We start from the raw sequence: 17,500 nt of genomic DNA on the forward strand, positions 1-17,500 counted from the left end.
AAATATTGTGTCTTGCTCAAGCACAAAATCGAACTCCCTACCTCATGAGTGTGAGCCTGAGGTTCTAACCACTGAGCCTTGCATCTTCATATATATATATATAATCAAATTAAGCAACAGGATATCAAGTCGTGATACAATACGACCGTTTCAAGCGCCCATTCAATTGAACAATGCAATCAATACATCAATTTAAATGCAGTGCCATCTTTAGCTGTAGATAATGAATAGAATTTCAACCATTCGGACACATTACTGTAATGTTTCTAAAATATTTTAACAGAGTAAGAAGATGGAAGAAATTAATGTTATCGATATTGTAGCTAAGAAAAAAACTACACTTCCAAGAATCGCATGGAGGCTATTGGGGTGATAGTGTTGTAAAGGATTGTAATTCATTTCTAATTTCATTTATCTCTTTATCAACTACTAAATCTAAGACCAGAAGACAGTGTTCTGTTTTGAATAAAGGACAAGAATAAGTTGACAGCTCATGGCTAGGTATGGTCATAAATGTTGTATGTATTCCCTTTCCTCTAGGCAGAAAGAAGACATTAGGGGTAGTCAATTGGATATAAAGTAAGTGTCCATAAAAAGAGGCTTAGTAGTGTAAGACTTTAAATCATGATGTTGATTACCAGTTAAAGGGGCAAGGCGCAAAGAAACCAAAGATGTTAATGCAGACGAAATTTTATTATGTGTGATTGCTTATAAACAATATTGCTATGTTGTATAAAAATATAATAAGATTGTCAAAAATGGTATCAATACCGAAATAGGTAAAATGTGTGTCTTTATTATAAACATTAAAAAGGAAAGATTACCGGAGACTAAACAGTATGCCTATGCCTCAGTAGAAGGTAAATCTGCAAAATCTAGGTTTTGGTACAATCGATTTAGGCAGATAAAATTTTGGGGAGAAATACATTTGAAGTGGACAATTTGTCAAAACATGTTTGTAAATCAATGATTTCTTTAGATACACCAATAACAATTACATCATGTGTGGCAGAATCAGTGGTTTATTTCTCAATGTCCCTGGATTTAGCTATAACTAGGGGTACATTTTTACCTGATGTTTTCTTATATGGTCCTTTAATGTAGGATTATGTAAGGAACTTTTCTTTTAATATCCGTCACAACAAATGTCCAGAATTTTCCTGTGGATGGTAAGATTTTGTTCGACTGCAATGATGGGGAAAGACACACGGGCCAGCTACCGCGGGGATCATACAACCATAATGCATCTTTGATTGGCCTGAAGTTAATGGAGCATAGAAACATTGCATTTATTGCAGTCAACTCATCTGTTTTTAAAATGTTCTCCAGTTTTGTACATATACATTGTATTGTATTCTGAAAGCATTCTTCTATTTTAGAACAGTGACTTGTTTTGTTATACGGATCTCGTATATATGAAGCTATAGCAAAGGTGGCCCGTCTCTCCAGCCATAAAATTCAAAGCCAGATGTCTAAATATAGAGGACATGTGAAACAGATTAGATACAATGAAGAGTTTTATATATACATATATTAATGGTTGTACATGATCTTATCAATAAGTATCCAGACTGTTGCCATAGTAACAAAGCTAAAGCACACAGAGTAAAGTTGCTCGGCACAGATTGACATTTATCTCTATTGTGCACGCACGCTAAGTTTTGACTTTCTAGAGCAATTCCACTGTTTACAGCAGTGCTTGGAAGGAAGGTGTGTAGCGTGTGATCGTCACATTGACAATGATATAGAAAGCTGAGCAGAGAATCTGCATCAAATTTTGTCAAAAGTTTGACGATTCCTGCTCAGAGGGCCCTAGAAATTTTTCAATAAATTTTTATCGTCCCTGACACAATCAAGGACATGTTGTGCATCTGAAACCCGTGTGTCCTCTTGGTCATCTGAAAGCAGTTTTTGCACAAATTTGGTAGACACGCGTCTCAAACCCAAATCTTCAGTGGTAATGGCCGGAACCGTAACAAACCTGCACATCCTCTGATAATTCAAGGATGGCAATTCGACGGTTTACCCACACAACTGTACGCACATCAGCAATGTTTTTTCTCAGTTCTGCTCGTTGCAGATCTTCCAGAATGTTCGTCAATATCGACATTTACGGCCATACTTAAAATGTCTGAACCACTCTTAAATGTGTGTGTGGCTCATACACTCCTCTCCATACACTTTCTGCAACTTTACGTAGGCTTCCAAGCACTGCTGTAAACAGCGAATATGAGCTAGAACATAAAAAATTAGTGCGCATGTACAGCACAGATTGAGATCAATCTTTGCCAAGCGGCGTCACTCTGCGTGTTTTTGCTTCGTTACTATAGCAACAGTCTGGATACTTATTGATCAGACCTCGTATATAGACAAAAAGTTGTGTACATATATAGTTTTGTTCAGCAGAAATGGAGTCTAGAAGTGAAGTATGGTTTTGGAATATATGTGGTGCACTGCTTTTGTAATATATCAGAGTCAAGACGTATATTTAACAAAATCTGTATAAATATACACGTGTGTGTGTCTGCGTAGCACTTATACACACATAAATCTGTCCGAACGTGGTTCTTTAAAATAGAAATTGTGAAACACTCATGGAGGTCACTGCAGAGTTTCATAATATTTTGTGCTGTAAACATGTATACCATGTAAAATTTGATATACATGAATGATATTGATGAAATCTGTTTATATTTTGTTCCATAGATGTCACTACTGTCATGAGAACATGGCCACCGTGAGACTGCAACCATGTGGAGATCTTGTTCTCTGTGAGAAATGTTCTTCTGAAATGACATTTAAGAGATGCCCCGTGTGTCGAGAAAACACACTCAGCAAAAGTGAATTTGGTAAGATAATATTTGGGGCTCTGTTTGTTGTCTTGTTGACCTTATGGTGTGGAATAATGTGCTTCAAGCTTTTGTGTAGACCCAGGTAGGTCATAATGGGACAGATTTATGATAGGTGTTCCTGGGGTCTTTTCTTTGTGACAGTATATCTATCACTATATCCACTAAATGATGCCTTTACCTAATTTTAAGATGTCACACTTCAAGATGTCTGTCATGATATGTTGTTTAGGTACGTACCCTGAATGTCTCTTTAGGTACGTACCCTGAATTATAAGAAATTAACAAGATTAAAAATCAAATCTCTAAGATTATAAGTATAATGATCATTAACGTTGATTAAATATCAAATTTAGTATTGAACGGTGAACATGTTTACATTTAAACAAAATATTGGTGTTGACATACAATACAAAGATAGGAATTAAATATGAGTTCCCTGTGTGACTTGATCTCACAAATCCTTATTTGTAATTATATATAATATACACTTATTACATTGTTTGAACAACATTTACCATCCATATAGTCATTCTTTTTCTCACTCTTGTTAGATTTTAGATGATATTAATGCTAAAAGAGGCACAGTTTTCTGAGTGTTTCACCCTTTGGTCTTGATTGTTGCGTTCAAATTATTTAATGAAAGATAGTCATTGTTATTTGACCAGGAAATTAATTAATGATTAGTATTTGGCAGTGGACTTGGTTATATCTTTCTTCGTTTGCTCATGGAACTACCATAATATTAGCTGTGCTGAGACACAATCATATTCATAGTAATGAAGGTTATATGTTCTTTACTCAGATTATATACAATCTATATTGATATCTAGTATTGCACCGTCAAGCACAGTGCCATTGTATCACATATATACCCAATTATCATGATAATTAATAAGCTATAATTCATTAACTCTCTTACATTTGTATGTCTGAAATGTAAACATATTTTGCCATAGGAACATCGTGTACCCTCACCTTACATTTTATATCTTGTTAGGGATCATGTTGGTGAAGGGTGTATGGAATTTGGCTTGTGGAGATGTTTTTCAGGGGACAGATTGTGTGCAGAGTGGAGGGTATGCACATAAAGGACATGTCTTTATGGGCTCAGTTTCACTTAATTAGAGAGGAATGTTGATTAGTGAATTCTAGAGATGAGAGGACTGTGCCATGCCATAGGTTTGGCAGAGTTATAAGAAAAGAAAGACAAAGCTAAGAGAAAACTGTTATCAAGTGTTAATTAAATGAGATAATTGGTACATTGTTAGAATATTTAATGTGTTTTTAGAGAGAGAGAGATAGAGAGAGGGGTGGATTTAGAGATGTTAGTCTGTTTTATTGTGGACATATTGAGCTATTACATGGGACCACTGTAGAAAGTACAGAAATATTGACCAAAACCATAATGGTCAACAGTTGACCAGTAACGACAGGAAGTGAATGTCTCACAATAACAAGATAGTTTAATAAAAATAAAGATGAAGAAAGTTTATTATTAAATGTAAAACTTGGAAATATTTATTTCAGAGGCTCCAAAGTTTGAGGACAGGTGTGTACAAACAGAGGCTACATGTCAGGAATTAGGGGCTGCATCTCAGGCAATTGGTGAGTATAAAATAATAGTTCCCAATTGATTTCTGTAAGGTTTTCTTCCCCCGAGTATATTGTGCTTGAAAGAATAACTGAAAACAGCTTCCTTTCCTAGTTTCCAATTGAACAATTATCTGTATAATAATTGAATTAAAGATATCGATTTACTGAGAGTTTATGAAATACCCATTGAGGTTAATGCTGTTGGTAATAATGTTCAAATTAGAAGACACAATAGAATTAATTTTGTCATTTGGTCACGGAACTCATCATCATCATCATCATCATCATCATTATCATCCTCCTCCTCATCATCATCGTTTAACGTCCGTTTTTATAGTAGCATGGGTCGGACGATTTCACTGGCAAGGCAGTAGGCTGCGTCAGGCTCCAATGTGATCTGGCAAGGTTTCCACATATGTATGCCATTCCTAACGCCAACCACTCCGAGAGTGTGGTGGGTGCTTTTTACGTGCCACCGACACAGAAGCCAGTTGAAGTTGGGGCTGGCATTGACCACGTTCTGATGGTGTTTTTTACGTGCCACCGGCACAGGGAACCGGTCGGGCGGCACTGGCAACAAACAATGTTTGAATGGTACTTATTATGTGCCACCGGCACAGGTGCCAGCCAGGCGGCACTGGCACCGGCCATAATTACAATTTGCATTTTGATTTCGATCTTGTTTTGATTTTGATTTGTGATTTCTGATTTTTGGTTTTACTTGACTCAGAAATTCTTCTCAAGCGCAACTTATCACTCTGTGATTCAAGGGTACTTTTAAAAAGGGCTGGTTATGTGACACTGGTATAGGCTACAGCTGTGATCTCACTTCACTTGCCGGGTCCTCTTAATCACATCATATTTCCAGAGGTCTCTGTCTCTTGCCATTACCTCTGTGAGGCCCAACGTTCGAAGGTCGTTTCACTACGTCATCCCCTGTCTTCCTGGGCCACTCCTTTCCACGGGTTCCTTCCACTGTTAGGGTGCAACACTTCTTCCCACAGCTCTCCTCATCCATACCATAACCATACCAGTGCAGTTGTCTCTCTTGTACACCACATCTGATGCTTCTTATGTCTAACACTTCTCTCAGGCCTCTTCACTCTGCCTTGTGTGCACACCGACATCGTTGCGTTCAAATTATTTAATGAAAGATAGTCATTGTTATTTGACCGGGAAATGAATTAATCATTAGCATTTGGCAGTGGACTTGGTTATATCTTTCTTCGTTTGCTCATGGAACTACCATAATATTAGCTGTGCTGAGACACAATCATATTCATAGTAATGAAGGTTATATGTTCTTTACTCAGATTATATACAATCTATATTGATATCTAGTATTGCACCATCAAGCACAGTACCATTGTATCACATATATACCCAATTATCAAGATAATTAATAAGCTATAATTCATTAACTCTCTTACATTTATATGTCGGAAATGTAAATATATTTTGTCATAGGGACATCCTGTACCCTCACCTTACATTTTATATCTTGTTAGGGATCATGTTGGGGAAGGGTGTATGGAATTTGGCTTGTGGAGATGATTTTTAGGGGACAGATTGTGTGCGTGGTGGAGGGTATGTACATAAAGGACATCTTTATGGGCTCAGTTTTACTTAATTAGAGAGGAATGTTGATTAGTGAATTCTAGAGATGAGAGGACAGTGCCATGCCATAGATTTGGCAGTTATAAGAAAAGAAAGACAAAGCTAAGAGAAAACTGTTATCAAGTTTTAATTAAATGAGATAATTGGTACATTGTTAGAATATTTAATGTGTTCTTAGAGTGAGAGGGAGAGAGAGAGAGAGAGAGAGAGAGAGAGAGAGAGAGGGTGGATTTAGAAATGTTAGTCTGTTTTATTGTGGACATATTGGGCTATTACATGGGACCACTGTAGAAAGTACAGAAATATTGACCAAAACCATATTGGTCAACATTTGACCGGTAAGATCACCAATTGAATGACTCACAATAACAAGATAGAGTTTAATAAAAATAAAGATGAAGAAAGTTTATTTTTAAATGTAAAACTTGGAAATATTTATTTCAGGGGCTCCAAAGTGTGAGGACAGGTGTGTGCAAACAGAGGCTACATGTCAGGAATTAGGGGCTGCATCTCAGGCAATAGGTGAGTATAAAATAATAGTTCCCAATTGATTTCTGTAAGGTTTTCTTCCCCCGAGTATATTGTGCTTGAAAAAATAACTGAAAACAGCTTCCATTCCTATTTTCCAATTGAACAATTATCTGTATAATAATTGAATTAAAGATATCGATTTACTGTGAGTTTATGAAATACTCATTGAGGTTAATGCTGTTGGTAATAATGTTCAAATTAGAAGACACAATTGAGTTAATTTTGTCATTTGGTCACAGAACTCATCATCATCATCATCATCATTTAACATCCGTTTCTTATGGTGGCACGGGTCGGACGATTTCACTGGCAAGGCAGTAGGCTGCGCCAGGCTCCAAAGGGATCTAGCAAGGTTTCCACATATGTATGCCATTCCTAACGCCAACCACTCCGAGAGTGTGGTGGGTGCTTTTTACGTGCCACCGACACAGGAGCCAGTTGAAGTTGGGGCTGGCATCGACCACGTTCGGAAGGTGCTTTTTACGTGCCAACGGCACAGGGAACCAGTCAGGCGGCACTGGCAACAAACAATGTTTGAACGGTACTTATTATGTGCCACCGGCACGGGTGCCAGCCAGGCGGCACTGGCATCGGCCATAATTACAATTTGCATTTTGATTTCGATCTTGATTTGATTTTGATTTGTGATTTCTGATTTCTGGTTTTACTTGACTCAGAAATTCTTCTCAAGCGCAACTTATCACTCTGTGATTCAAGGGTACTTTTAAAAAGGGCTGGTTATGCAACACTGGTATAGGCTACAGCTGTGATCTCACTTCACTTGCCGGGTCCTCTTAATCACATCATATTTACAGAGGTCTCTGTCTCTTGCCATTACCTCTGTGAGGCCCAACGTTCGAAGGTCGTTTCACCACGTCATGCCCTGTCTTCCTGGGTCACTCCTTTCCACGGGTTCCTTCCACTGTTAGGGTGCAACACTTCTTCCCACAGCTCTCCTCATCCATACACATGACAATACCAGTGCAGTTGTCTCTCTTGTACACCACATCTGATGCTTCTTATGTCTAACACTTCTCTCAGGCCTCTTCACTCTGCCTTGTGTGCACACTGACATCGTTGCGTTCAAATTATTTAATGAAAGATAGTCATTGTTATTTGACCGGGAAATGAATTAATCATTAGTATTTGGCAGTGGACTTGGTTATATCTTTCTTCGTTTGCTCATGGAACTACCATAATATTAGCTGTGCTGAGACACAATCATATTCATTGTAATGAAGGCTATATGCTCTTTACTCAGATTATATACAATCTATATTGATATCTAGTATTGCACCGTCAAGCACAGTGCCATTGTATCACATATATACCCAATTATCATGATAATTAATAAGCTATAATTCATTAACTCTCTTACATTTGTATGTCTGAAATGTAAACTTATTTTGTCATAGGAACATCGTGTACCCTCACCTTACATTTTATATCTTGTTAGGGATCATGTTGGGGAAGGGTGTATGGAATTTAGCTTGTGGAGATGTTTCTTAGGGGACAGATTGTGTGCGGGGTGGGGGGTATGCACATAAAGGACATGCCTTGATGGCCTCGATGTCACTTAGCCAGTTGGGTCTTTTCAAGCACAGAAAATTGCTGATTGTCTCAGTCGTTTTAGTTATCTTCCGTGTGAAGCTCAGCATCTGAACATCATTTCTCACCACTTTGTCCCATGTCCTCCTCAGTCTTCCTCTTCCTCAGCTTCTCTCCACATTTAGAGATCCGCATCTCTTTATGCTGATCACCTCATCCATATGCATCACATAACCATACTATGAAAGATCTCTCTTTTGAACTCTACATCGGATGACTCTTATTCCCAGATTTTCTCTTAAGACATTTCCACTGCGACTTACCTGAACACTGATGTTGTACATCCAGTGGAGCATGCTGGCTTCATTTGTCTCCAACCCTTTGCATGTCTTCTATCTTCACAGCCTATCTTTCATTATTGTGTTGTACATCTGTCCGTACACAAGTCTCATACAATCTGCTTTCCACTCTTAGGGAGAAGCCCTTCGTTACCTACAGAGTGGGGGCATTTGGGACGGTTAATCTTGACTATTGGTTATAGGAATATTTCACAATTATAAAATATCGATGTTCATTAAAGAAATTTTACTATAAAGTATAATCTTGGAAATATTTAATTCAGCAAGGCCAATATTTGAAGACAAAGAGGTCCAGACAGTGGAAGAGCCACGTGGTGAGTATAGAATGACATTACATAATTGATTTCTATAAATTTTAGCTTTTACTGAGCTATTTTGGTCAATAGAATGACCGAGAACAGGTTCCACTGCTACATTTCATTTGAATGCTTAGCTATAAAAAAATTCTGTTCTTCTACAACAACACGAATATCCAATAAATGTACTTTATGCAAACATCAGTTACTCATTCACTCGCAGAAAGAAAGATACAAAAATTAAATATAAACCCTGAAACGGTTCTCTCCCGTTAAGGAGAATATTCGCCCTGTTTGTCATCTCATTGTACTCATTCATTCTCTCTCTCTCACTCATGCTCTTTCTCTCCGTCTTTTCAAGAAAGATGCTGGTTAAAAGTTTCAATACAATAAATGATATCATCCTCATCCTTTCTCATCTGCTCTCCATGCTCCCATACACTAGGTGGGTCATCACTGTCCATGTCAGTTGTATCTGAAATTACTGCCAACCGTCATTTGTTGAGGAAAACATCTCACTTAAACATTGCAGCTTTTCTAAGGTGGTAGACCCTTTCTAACCCCAACCATTTTATAAAGGGTCCTGGGTATATTTTATTGTCGTACAGGCATTAGAAATGATAATCGATTTCCCAACAATATCAAACGTTCCTTTCAAATTTGTGGTGTCATCTTTCCTAGTTTCCACCAACCACTTCCTAGTGTGTTCTGGGAGCCTTTAATTATAGCACAAGTAGTAATCAAGTTGTGTTACATTCTACATAATTAGACGGTCCTCACTACTCTATGATGTTTTGGTTCACTGAAGCTGATGACATTTTCAGGAGGTGAGAAGGGAATGTGATGACAAAAGAATCAGGTTGCGGGGAGAGAAATTTTCCATACCCCCTCTCCCGGCTGTGGGGTCTTTGTCTTACATGTCTTTTGGCTAAATATGCCAGTACTTGTGCTTTATAAAAAGGGGCCACGTACACTCTGTGAGGTGGTTGGCATCAATAAGAGCATCCTACCATAGAAAACCATGCCAAAGAAACCATCTGGGGCCTGGTGCAGTTGTCTGGCTTGTCAGATCCTGTCAAGATTTCCAAGCCATTCCAGCATGGAAAACAAACTTTGAATGTTGATGATGATGATGATGCTGTCTTCCAGTAACTCATCATAATTCTTTGTCTTCGATTGTTACAGTAATTTCCTGTCTGGTATAACATATTAGCTCAGTATAATAATATCGATTGTGGAAACCGATTCAGTGATTTTGATAACATTCATATTGAACAGAGAACATATGTTCACATTTGAACAAAACATTGATGTTAACATATGCAATACATGGAAAGGAATGAACGTATGAGATTCCAGTGTGACTTGAACTCACAACACTTTTCTAACTATATATATATAATTATCGCTTGTTACGATGTTTGAATAACGTTTACTGTCCATATATAGACATCGTTATACTGACAATTGTTGGCTTTGAGATGGTTTCAATTGTAAGAGAGTCACTGTTTTCAGTCTTTCACATTTTGGTTTTACTTCCGACTTGATTGTTATGTTGAAATTAGATCATGGAACCTGGTCATTGTTATTTGACCAAGAAAAGAATTCATCATTAGTATTCGGTACTGGAAATGGTTACATTTTTCTATGGTTTCTCATGGAACTACCATAATATCAACTGTGCTGAGACACAACCATATTAATTGTAACAAATGTCACATGTTCTTCACACAGATTTTATACAATCTATATTGATAGTTAGTGTTTAAACGCCACATTAACATGATAATTAATCAGCTATCATTCATTAACTCTCTTAAACTTGTCTGTCTGGAAGTTTCATAGCATTATCTTGTACCCTCATCTGATATTTTACACCTTGTTACCCTCAAAGTTAACATAACTTTTACATGGGTACACAACCACATCCCTACGAACTAGTTTTTACAGCTGTATGCCCTTCCCACAATAATAAAGTGTTGATTATCAATAACTATAATGAAATTATACTATAAAACGTAAAACTTGAAAATATTCATTTCAAAGACTCCAACTTCTGTGAAGGATGCCTTGACAACATCACAGCCAGTTGGTGAGTAGCAAATAACAGTACCTCATGGATTTCTATATCTTTAACCTTCACCTGAGCATTTGTAGTTTATCAGAATGACTGAGGACATTATCCATTCCTAATTTACATCTGAAATATTAGCTGTATAATAATTCTATTAGACATTTTGATATCAATGGAATTTCACAAAATATCCAATGGGGTTGGCATGGTTCGGAAAATGGATAATTTAGAAGACAATAGAATTAATACTATATTTTGAAACGGAGGACTAAAATATGTAGTTACTAAGTTTACTGATAGGTTATTGCTGTTGTTGCTATTTAGGCAAATATCTCTCATAATGTGACAGATTTACAATGAAATGTGTTCCGTATGTGAACACCCTGCCTTTTTTTTCACTGATACTAAATTTATCATTACATCCCCTAAATATTGTCTTTATCCATGTAAAAGCATTAGGTTTGATGTTGAGACAACCGTTCTCTCTCTCCCTCTCTCTCCAAGATAGACACTGATGACCCTCATCATTTATCATCTGATTGTCTATGCTCCTATCGATTGGATGGATGATTCCTATCCATGTCAGTTCTTATTAACAAATACTGTCCGCCTTGATTGGATGAGGAACACATTCCGGCTTTTCTATGGTGATGTGCCTTTCCTAACATCAACCACTTTAAAAAGGGCCTTGGGCACAATTTTGCTCCAAAAGCCCTAGAAAAATGATCATGTCGTCAACAAAATTAAACGCTCCTCTTTAACTTCTACAAGGGAATTCTGTTTGCAGATACTGAGAACAGAAAGCTAAAATACAATAAAGATGAACTGGATGGATATATGCAGGAGATCCAAAGCAAAAGCAATGATTCCCATTCATAGACAGTTTGAAATGTCCATTGAAACCAGCAATCAAATACCGATTGATTAGTTCAGACTAATTTCAACCTTGAATATAAATGGCAAGATTTACAATGTTGTATTCACAAAGAGATCAACTGTAAATCTACAGAATAATGAATATGGAACTAAAAGTATCTCGAAGACTGGAATCCTCTGGCATTCCTGGCTGTGTGGAACATGTGTCTTAAATCTAGGATGTGATACAAGATGGAAAGAAGAATAAAAGGGATTGAATGTTGTATGATTTGATCTGGTTTATGGTTCTCTAGCAAACAAATTGTTGATGGAAGCAGTGGACCTGTTTTATATATGAGAAAAGATTAAGGATCTGATGAGGAGCTGCTATAACAATTTCGATATGCAGTTCATGAGGAAAACTTTCTCGGCAGACTGGTATCATTTTGAAACGGGAATTGCTGTAGTTTCTACAATATCAGTCATTTGGTTTGTGATTGTTATGGAGATGTTACTTAAACCAGCAGATTGATAAGGAATGGCTCAAAGGAAAACACTCGAGAAGACATTAATGGATTACATAACAATAGTAACAACAAATAAAAGGATATGCAAATAGTTCTGGATTAACTGGGTAGACTGAGGAACTTGGTGAAGAATGTGCTTCAATGCAAATGGGTAATGCAGCCCGTCATTTGTGAAAGGTCAGCAGAAACAAGTGAAGGTCAAAATAGCAGGAGAAACCCTGATGAAGTTTAAAGGGAAACTTGAAAAACTATTACGACGATGGTACACTACCTAATTTTGCAATAAGAGTAAAGGCATTGAGATCAAGTCACAGAACGAAGATGGGTTAAAAGAAATAAATATGCCAAACATTCTGGAAAATAAAAGATTTGGAGCTCGCACTTTGTATTCCCGTCTTTCTTATATATTTTTGAGTATCAGTCCTTTTGTACCATTTCAGATGTCTTCCTGCAATAATGTGTAGATGTCCAGTTGTATGTAGTGAATGGGGTTTTGTGCAAGTGTACAGTGTTTTAGGACACTTGATATCACTTTTTGTTTCATCTGTGGAGAACTGATCATTGCTCACCTTTATTAAGGAGTCTTAAAATATTCCCTGCACCAGATAATGACCAGGTGAACTGGGATGTGGGATGATAAAATTCAAGATTTCCAACAGCAAAGAGAACAGGTATTACGTTTATTTTACTTGAAGTGGTGTGTCATGCAATTCTGACGAGATCTTTGGAGACCACATTGGATGATATTGGATTTTAGCAGAAGATGAGGAGAATGGTGGTTAGTGAAGTGTAGAGTTCAGAGGACAGTCACATGTCATAGATTTGGTACAGATATATGAAAGGAGAGAGAGAACTATGAAATGATAATTGAATGAAATAATTGCAACATTGTTAGATTATGTAGGATGTCTCTGTTAAAGAGAAACAAGGTTTCGGAAAGTTAGTCTATTTTGTTGCGGGCCTAAATATTACCTGGTCCCACAATGGAAAGTATAAAAATACTGAGCAAAACCCTAGTGGTCACCAGCCAACCACTGATGATAACAATGTCCCACAACAATAAACTACAGAATATTTATAGAGATAAATAAGTTTTACAATAAATTATAAAAGCTGGAAATATTTATTTCAGAGAGTCCAGTTCTGAAGGAGAAAGATCTTCTGAGAGTGGCTAAGAGGTTAGGACGTGATTGGTGGCAAATAGGTGAGTATATTTGATTTCTATATATTTTACTTTCACCTGATCTATTTTATTTGTCAGAATGAATGAGAACAAGTTACATTCCTCATTTCCAATTGATAGGTTATCTGTATGACAATTTTATTTACGATATTCCTGATATTTCATAAAATATCCACTGAGGTTAGCATGGTTGGTAATAATGGATAAACTAGAAAACACAAATGGCGTTTAATATTATCTTTTGGAAGAGGGAACTAAAATATATTGTTTAAGGGTAAACAGGTGAGTGAATTTGTTTTACATTTTCTTTAGGTTCACTGTTAGGTTATTGTAATGAAGAACAAGTCCCAAAGTTCACATCTAAAACAAAGCATCTTTCTTCAAACAGAAGAATTTGAGTTTGGTTTTTCTTGCAGCCATTATTTATTGGGTTATTGTGTTGGAAGCTGATAATTCCAATTTATTTTGCCATTTTGCAATGACTTTACCACATGACATATGTCTGTAAATGCTTCAATAAAAAGCGATTTAATAAAGGTGACACAGCGAAATCCTATCATTCTCCTCAGGCGAAAACAGAGAATTCCTTTAAGGGAATTTACCAGAAAATGAACATTCACAAGTCAAGCCGAACTGCAGGGGGCATATCTCATTCAGACTGACATAATAATAACTGAATAGGCTCTGTAGAATTGATCGAACCTGGAGTTCATTGGAGAAGTTTGAAATGGGATTGAGTTTGACTTAGAATTATCGACTGTTGGACAATCACTGATCATTCGATTTCCAGTGTCCTCTTGGGAACTTTGCAAGGTAGTAGATGACACAGAGGGACAGTACATTCATGACCCTTTTGAATACCAGGTCTGAAATCTACCAGAATAAGACAGATATATGGGATTCTTCTAAAGGGTCTTTGGAGTAATGTTACTCAATAGGATTTACAGTTCAGAGATCTGGGAGTCTCTCCAAGTTGAACCACATCTCCTCCACATCTGTGGTACCTCGGACATGTGATCAGGGTGTTGCAGGAATGAATTACAGGACAGGTTCTCAAAGTCAAACCAATGGAACAGGGTACCGAGGGGGAGGCCAAGAAAGAAATGGTTGGATGATATCCATAGTCTTAGTTCTTCACATCATAGAATACAAGCAGAATGTCTAATGATGGATGCTTCTGATAGGACCCTATGGAGGAGGTGCCTGAGGACTCTTTCCCCACAGCCCTTTCAAGAATATTGAGCAGAGGAAATGGATGGATCATATGCTTTCACTGTTGGAGGTCATTCTTGAGGTTCTGATATACTTTTGTCTTCACAAAAGTTTTCCTGCCCTCGTTTACCATATATTTTCTCAAGTATACTTTTCAATTAATTTTCTTTAAAAATCTCGTTTAATTCAAACTCTTTGTAATTTTTATCAATAGAAAACAATGTCTTATATTTTTCATGTTTCTTAGCTATTTCTTTTTTTACTTCTCTAATGATAAAGTTTGTTTGTTATATTCATAACAACCTACAGTACACAGCGTTTTATGTTATTGTCAATGTTGTTGCATTTATTTCTTATTGTTGTGTCTTTTGCAGTTGTTGTTTTAGAAGTTGATACAACTAAACTGAAAATTGATGATGAGTCTAATGTCACTGTAAAACAAGGCTACCAGATTCTTTACGAATGGTACAAAAATTGCGACCCAGAAACACGGACACACGCAACATTAAGTGCAGCTCTTGAAGAAGCTGAATGTTTCGCTGCGATGGAATGTCTGTCATTAGACGCAAAGTGAATTTCTGTGTAACTGTTGTTGCTTAGCCTCAGATTAACCTTGACCAAACAGAGACGTATGATGAAACGCATTGCAGCCAGGACCATCATGCCTATTTCCAAAGAGAACCCACAACCACATTGTCCAATATGCCCTTCTGTACAGTGATATCGTGTGAATTTAGCTACTAATTCTAGCAGGTATATCAACCACATAGTGATCCCTTCACTGGTTTGGCTCCTTTGTTAAAAATTCACATTTAAAATAAAGACAAACTTTGAAATGTTCATTTATTGTTGTTGCTGTTGTTGTATATCTAATCCCCTCCCTAAACAACCCCATTGTTATATAGACAGCTTTAATATCTTCTGCTATATTGATAGTTATCTACTTTCAGTTTTAGCTGAGAGTAGAATGCCTGGTATATATATATATTGATGTATTTTCCCTTTATATATCCTATAGAGATAGTATTTCTATATAATACATGATGTATCTAAGGATATTTCTCACTTTGTCCTGTTGTGGTTTAAGACATGCCTCTCCAAAGTGGCGGTGGTTTAATAAAAATTCAGGGGGTCTTGAGTTCAATATACAATATTTTAATTTTATATTCTTACTTTATGACCTTCGTTATTTACTAATTACTGAAATTTTCGTCAGTAAAAATAAAACTTCACTATTATACATATGAAAATAAATCAAAAAAATTATAATTAAACAATAGCTGTGCTGAAAAATCCTGGCACAACATTTGTTGTTTTAATTGCATGTGATTGTGGAAAAGCCACAGTGTCTCCCTCTTTTTGAATAACTTCAGATAAAGGAAGAGTACAATTCTTCCCTACAATATTTACCTTCATATTACTCCACTGTTATTTTAATTTGAAATTAGATTTCAAGTTCTTACAGCAGAGACCAAGATTAAATAAGTAACACACATGAGACCTTTATGTACATTATAAGATGTGACAGGAAGCTCTACCGAGCAGACTTTTGTGGAATTGGAAAGGAAGATTCATAAGTATTTTCCACTTTTTATTGGATTCTTTTGTGATAGAAGTGAACAAACCTGATTATTTTCAAATTAAATAATCAAGATATTTAAATTAGATAAAAATAAACTTTATTCAGAAATTGATAATTACTATTAAAGCAAAACGAAATTTTACCGGTGAGTGTGTTAAATGATAAGGCACTAAAAGAGAATGACTCTCCCCAGACACAACAAAATTATTTTGTATCAAACTTTGTACAAAATTCTTCTAAATAAATTGATAACATAAGTTTCTGATTTTTTGCTTGGATAACTGGGGGAGAAATTCTATTCACACATTATATGCCATGTAAATACACAACAAAATAATAAAGCTGTTCAAAGCTATAGGTTAATGTTTATATAGACCAGCTGGAGCAAATTTAGTTTAACATTTAATGCGTAACAATAAACTCATTTTTAAAAGTGTTAGTTTTCTATAAATTGAGAAAACGTAAGACTTTTAGTGACTTTATAAAACTAAAAAGAGTAACTTCAAACTTTGATGACCCCAGACAAATTCCTTTACTGACTGAGATCTTCGTCTTGTTCTGGTCAATGACTGTCAAAGTAATTTTCATATTTTAAAAGCATCAAAAGGAAAATATGTTGCCCAGAGAAGAGAGGTTGAATTTGTCAAATTATAAAAGCTCAGAGTATAATGATGGACTGGACATTTTCTTTAGATTAATGATCAGAGGATCCCTAAACAGATGCTATATGCTAAACTTCTTTATGGAAAGAGCCCCCAGCAGAAATGAAGACTACGATTTAAAGACTGCGTATATATATATATATATATATATAATATATATATATATAAACTGAGCGGATACTTACCAGGCTGAAAAAATGTACTTTAATGAGGTCAATTGGTTCGACTAAAAATCCTGCAAGGCGGTAACCCAGCATGGCCACAATTTAATGACTGAAAAATGTAAAAAAAGAAGAAGCAATATACGAAAATTGTCATCGATGTCAACAAGTTCTCCGTCCCGCTTTCACAAATTCAGCGAAACAGAAATGAAAGCACACACACACACACACACACACACACACAACACACACACACACATATTGGCTGACCCACACACTCATACTATTTCTTCAGAATGTCACGGTTTTAAGGTCAACATTTTTAAAGCATAAATATCTACGAGTGTGCGTCTTTGCATGTATCTATATGTGTGGGTGTGCGATCGGGTGGGTGTTTGTGCGTGTGTGAGCACAGTCCACCCATACCCATGTTGGTCGCATCGTCTCA

The 17,500-nt window shown here is 36.4% G+C and overlaps 1 protein-coding gene across 1 annotated transcript in view; it reads left to right on the top strand.

Annotated features, from left to right (window-relative positions):
- LOC115230900 (receptor-interacting serine/threonine-protein kinase 4-like) overlaps window positions 1-15,489 on the top strand; it is a gene marked incomplete at its 5' end in the record, with an annotated part of 39,928 nt that extends 24,439 nt beyond the window's left edge. Inside the window, 6 exons of the mRNA XM_029801007.2 lie at window positions 2,707-2,849; window positions 4,380-4,457; window positions 6,507-6,584; window positions 8,764-8,814; window positions 13,385-13,456; window positions 15,022-15,489. Of these exons, the coding sequence (XP_029656867.2) occupies window positions 2,707-2,849; window positions 4,380-4,457; window positions 6,507-6,584; window positions 8,764-8,814; window positions 13,385-13,456; window positions 15,022-15,221 (622 nt within the window). The remainder of the gene's footprint in view (window positions 1-2,706; window positions 2,850-4,379; window positions 4,458-6,506; window positions 6,585-8,763; window positions 8,815-13,384; window positions 13,457-15,021) is intronic.
- Between the last annotated feature and the right edge of the window lie 2,011 nt (window positions 15,490-17,500).

This window comes from Octopus sinensis, unplaced genomic scaffold (assembly GCF_006345805.1).
Source record: "Octopus sinensis unplaced genomic scaffold, ASM634580v1 Contig16735, whole genome shotgun sequence".
Taxonomy (NCBI): Eukaryota; Metazoa; Mollusca; class Cephalopoda; order Octopoda; family Octopodidae; genus Octopus; species Octopus sinensis.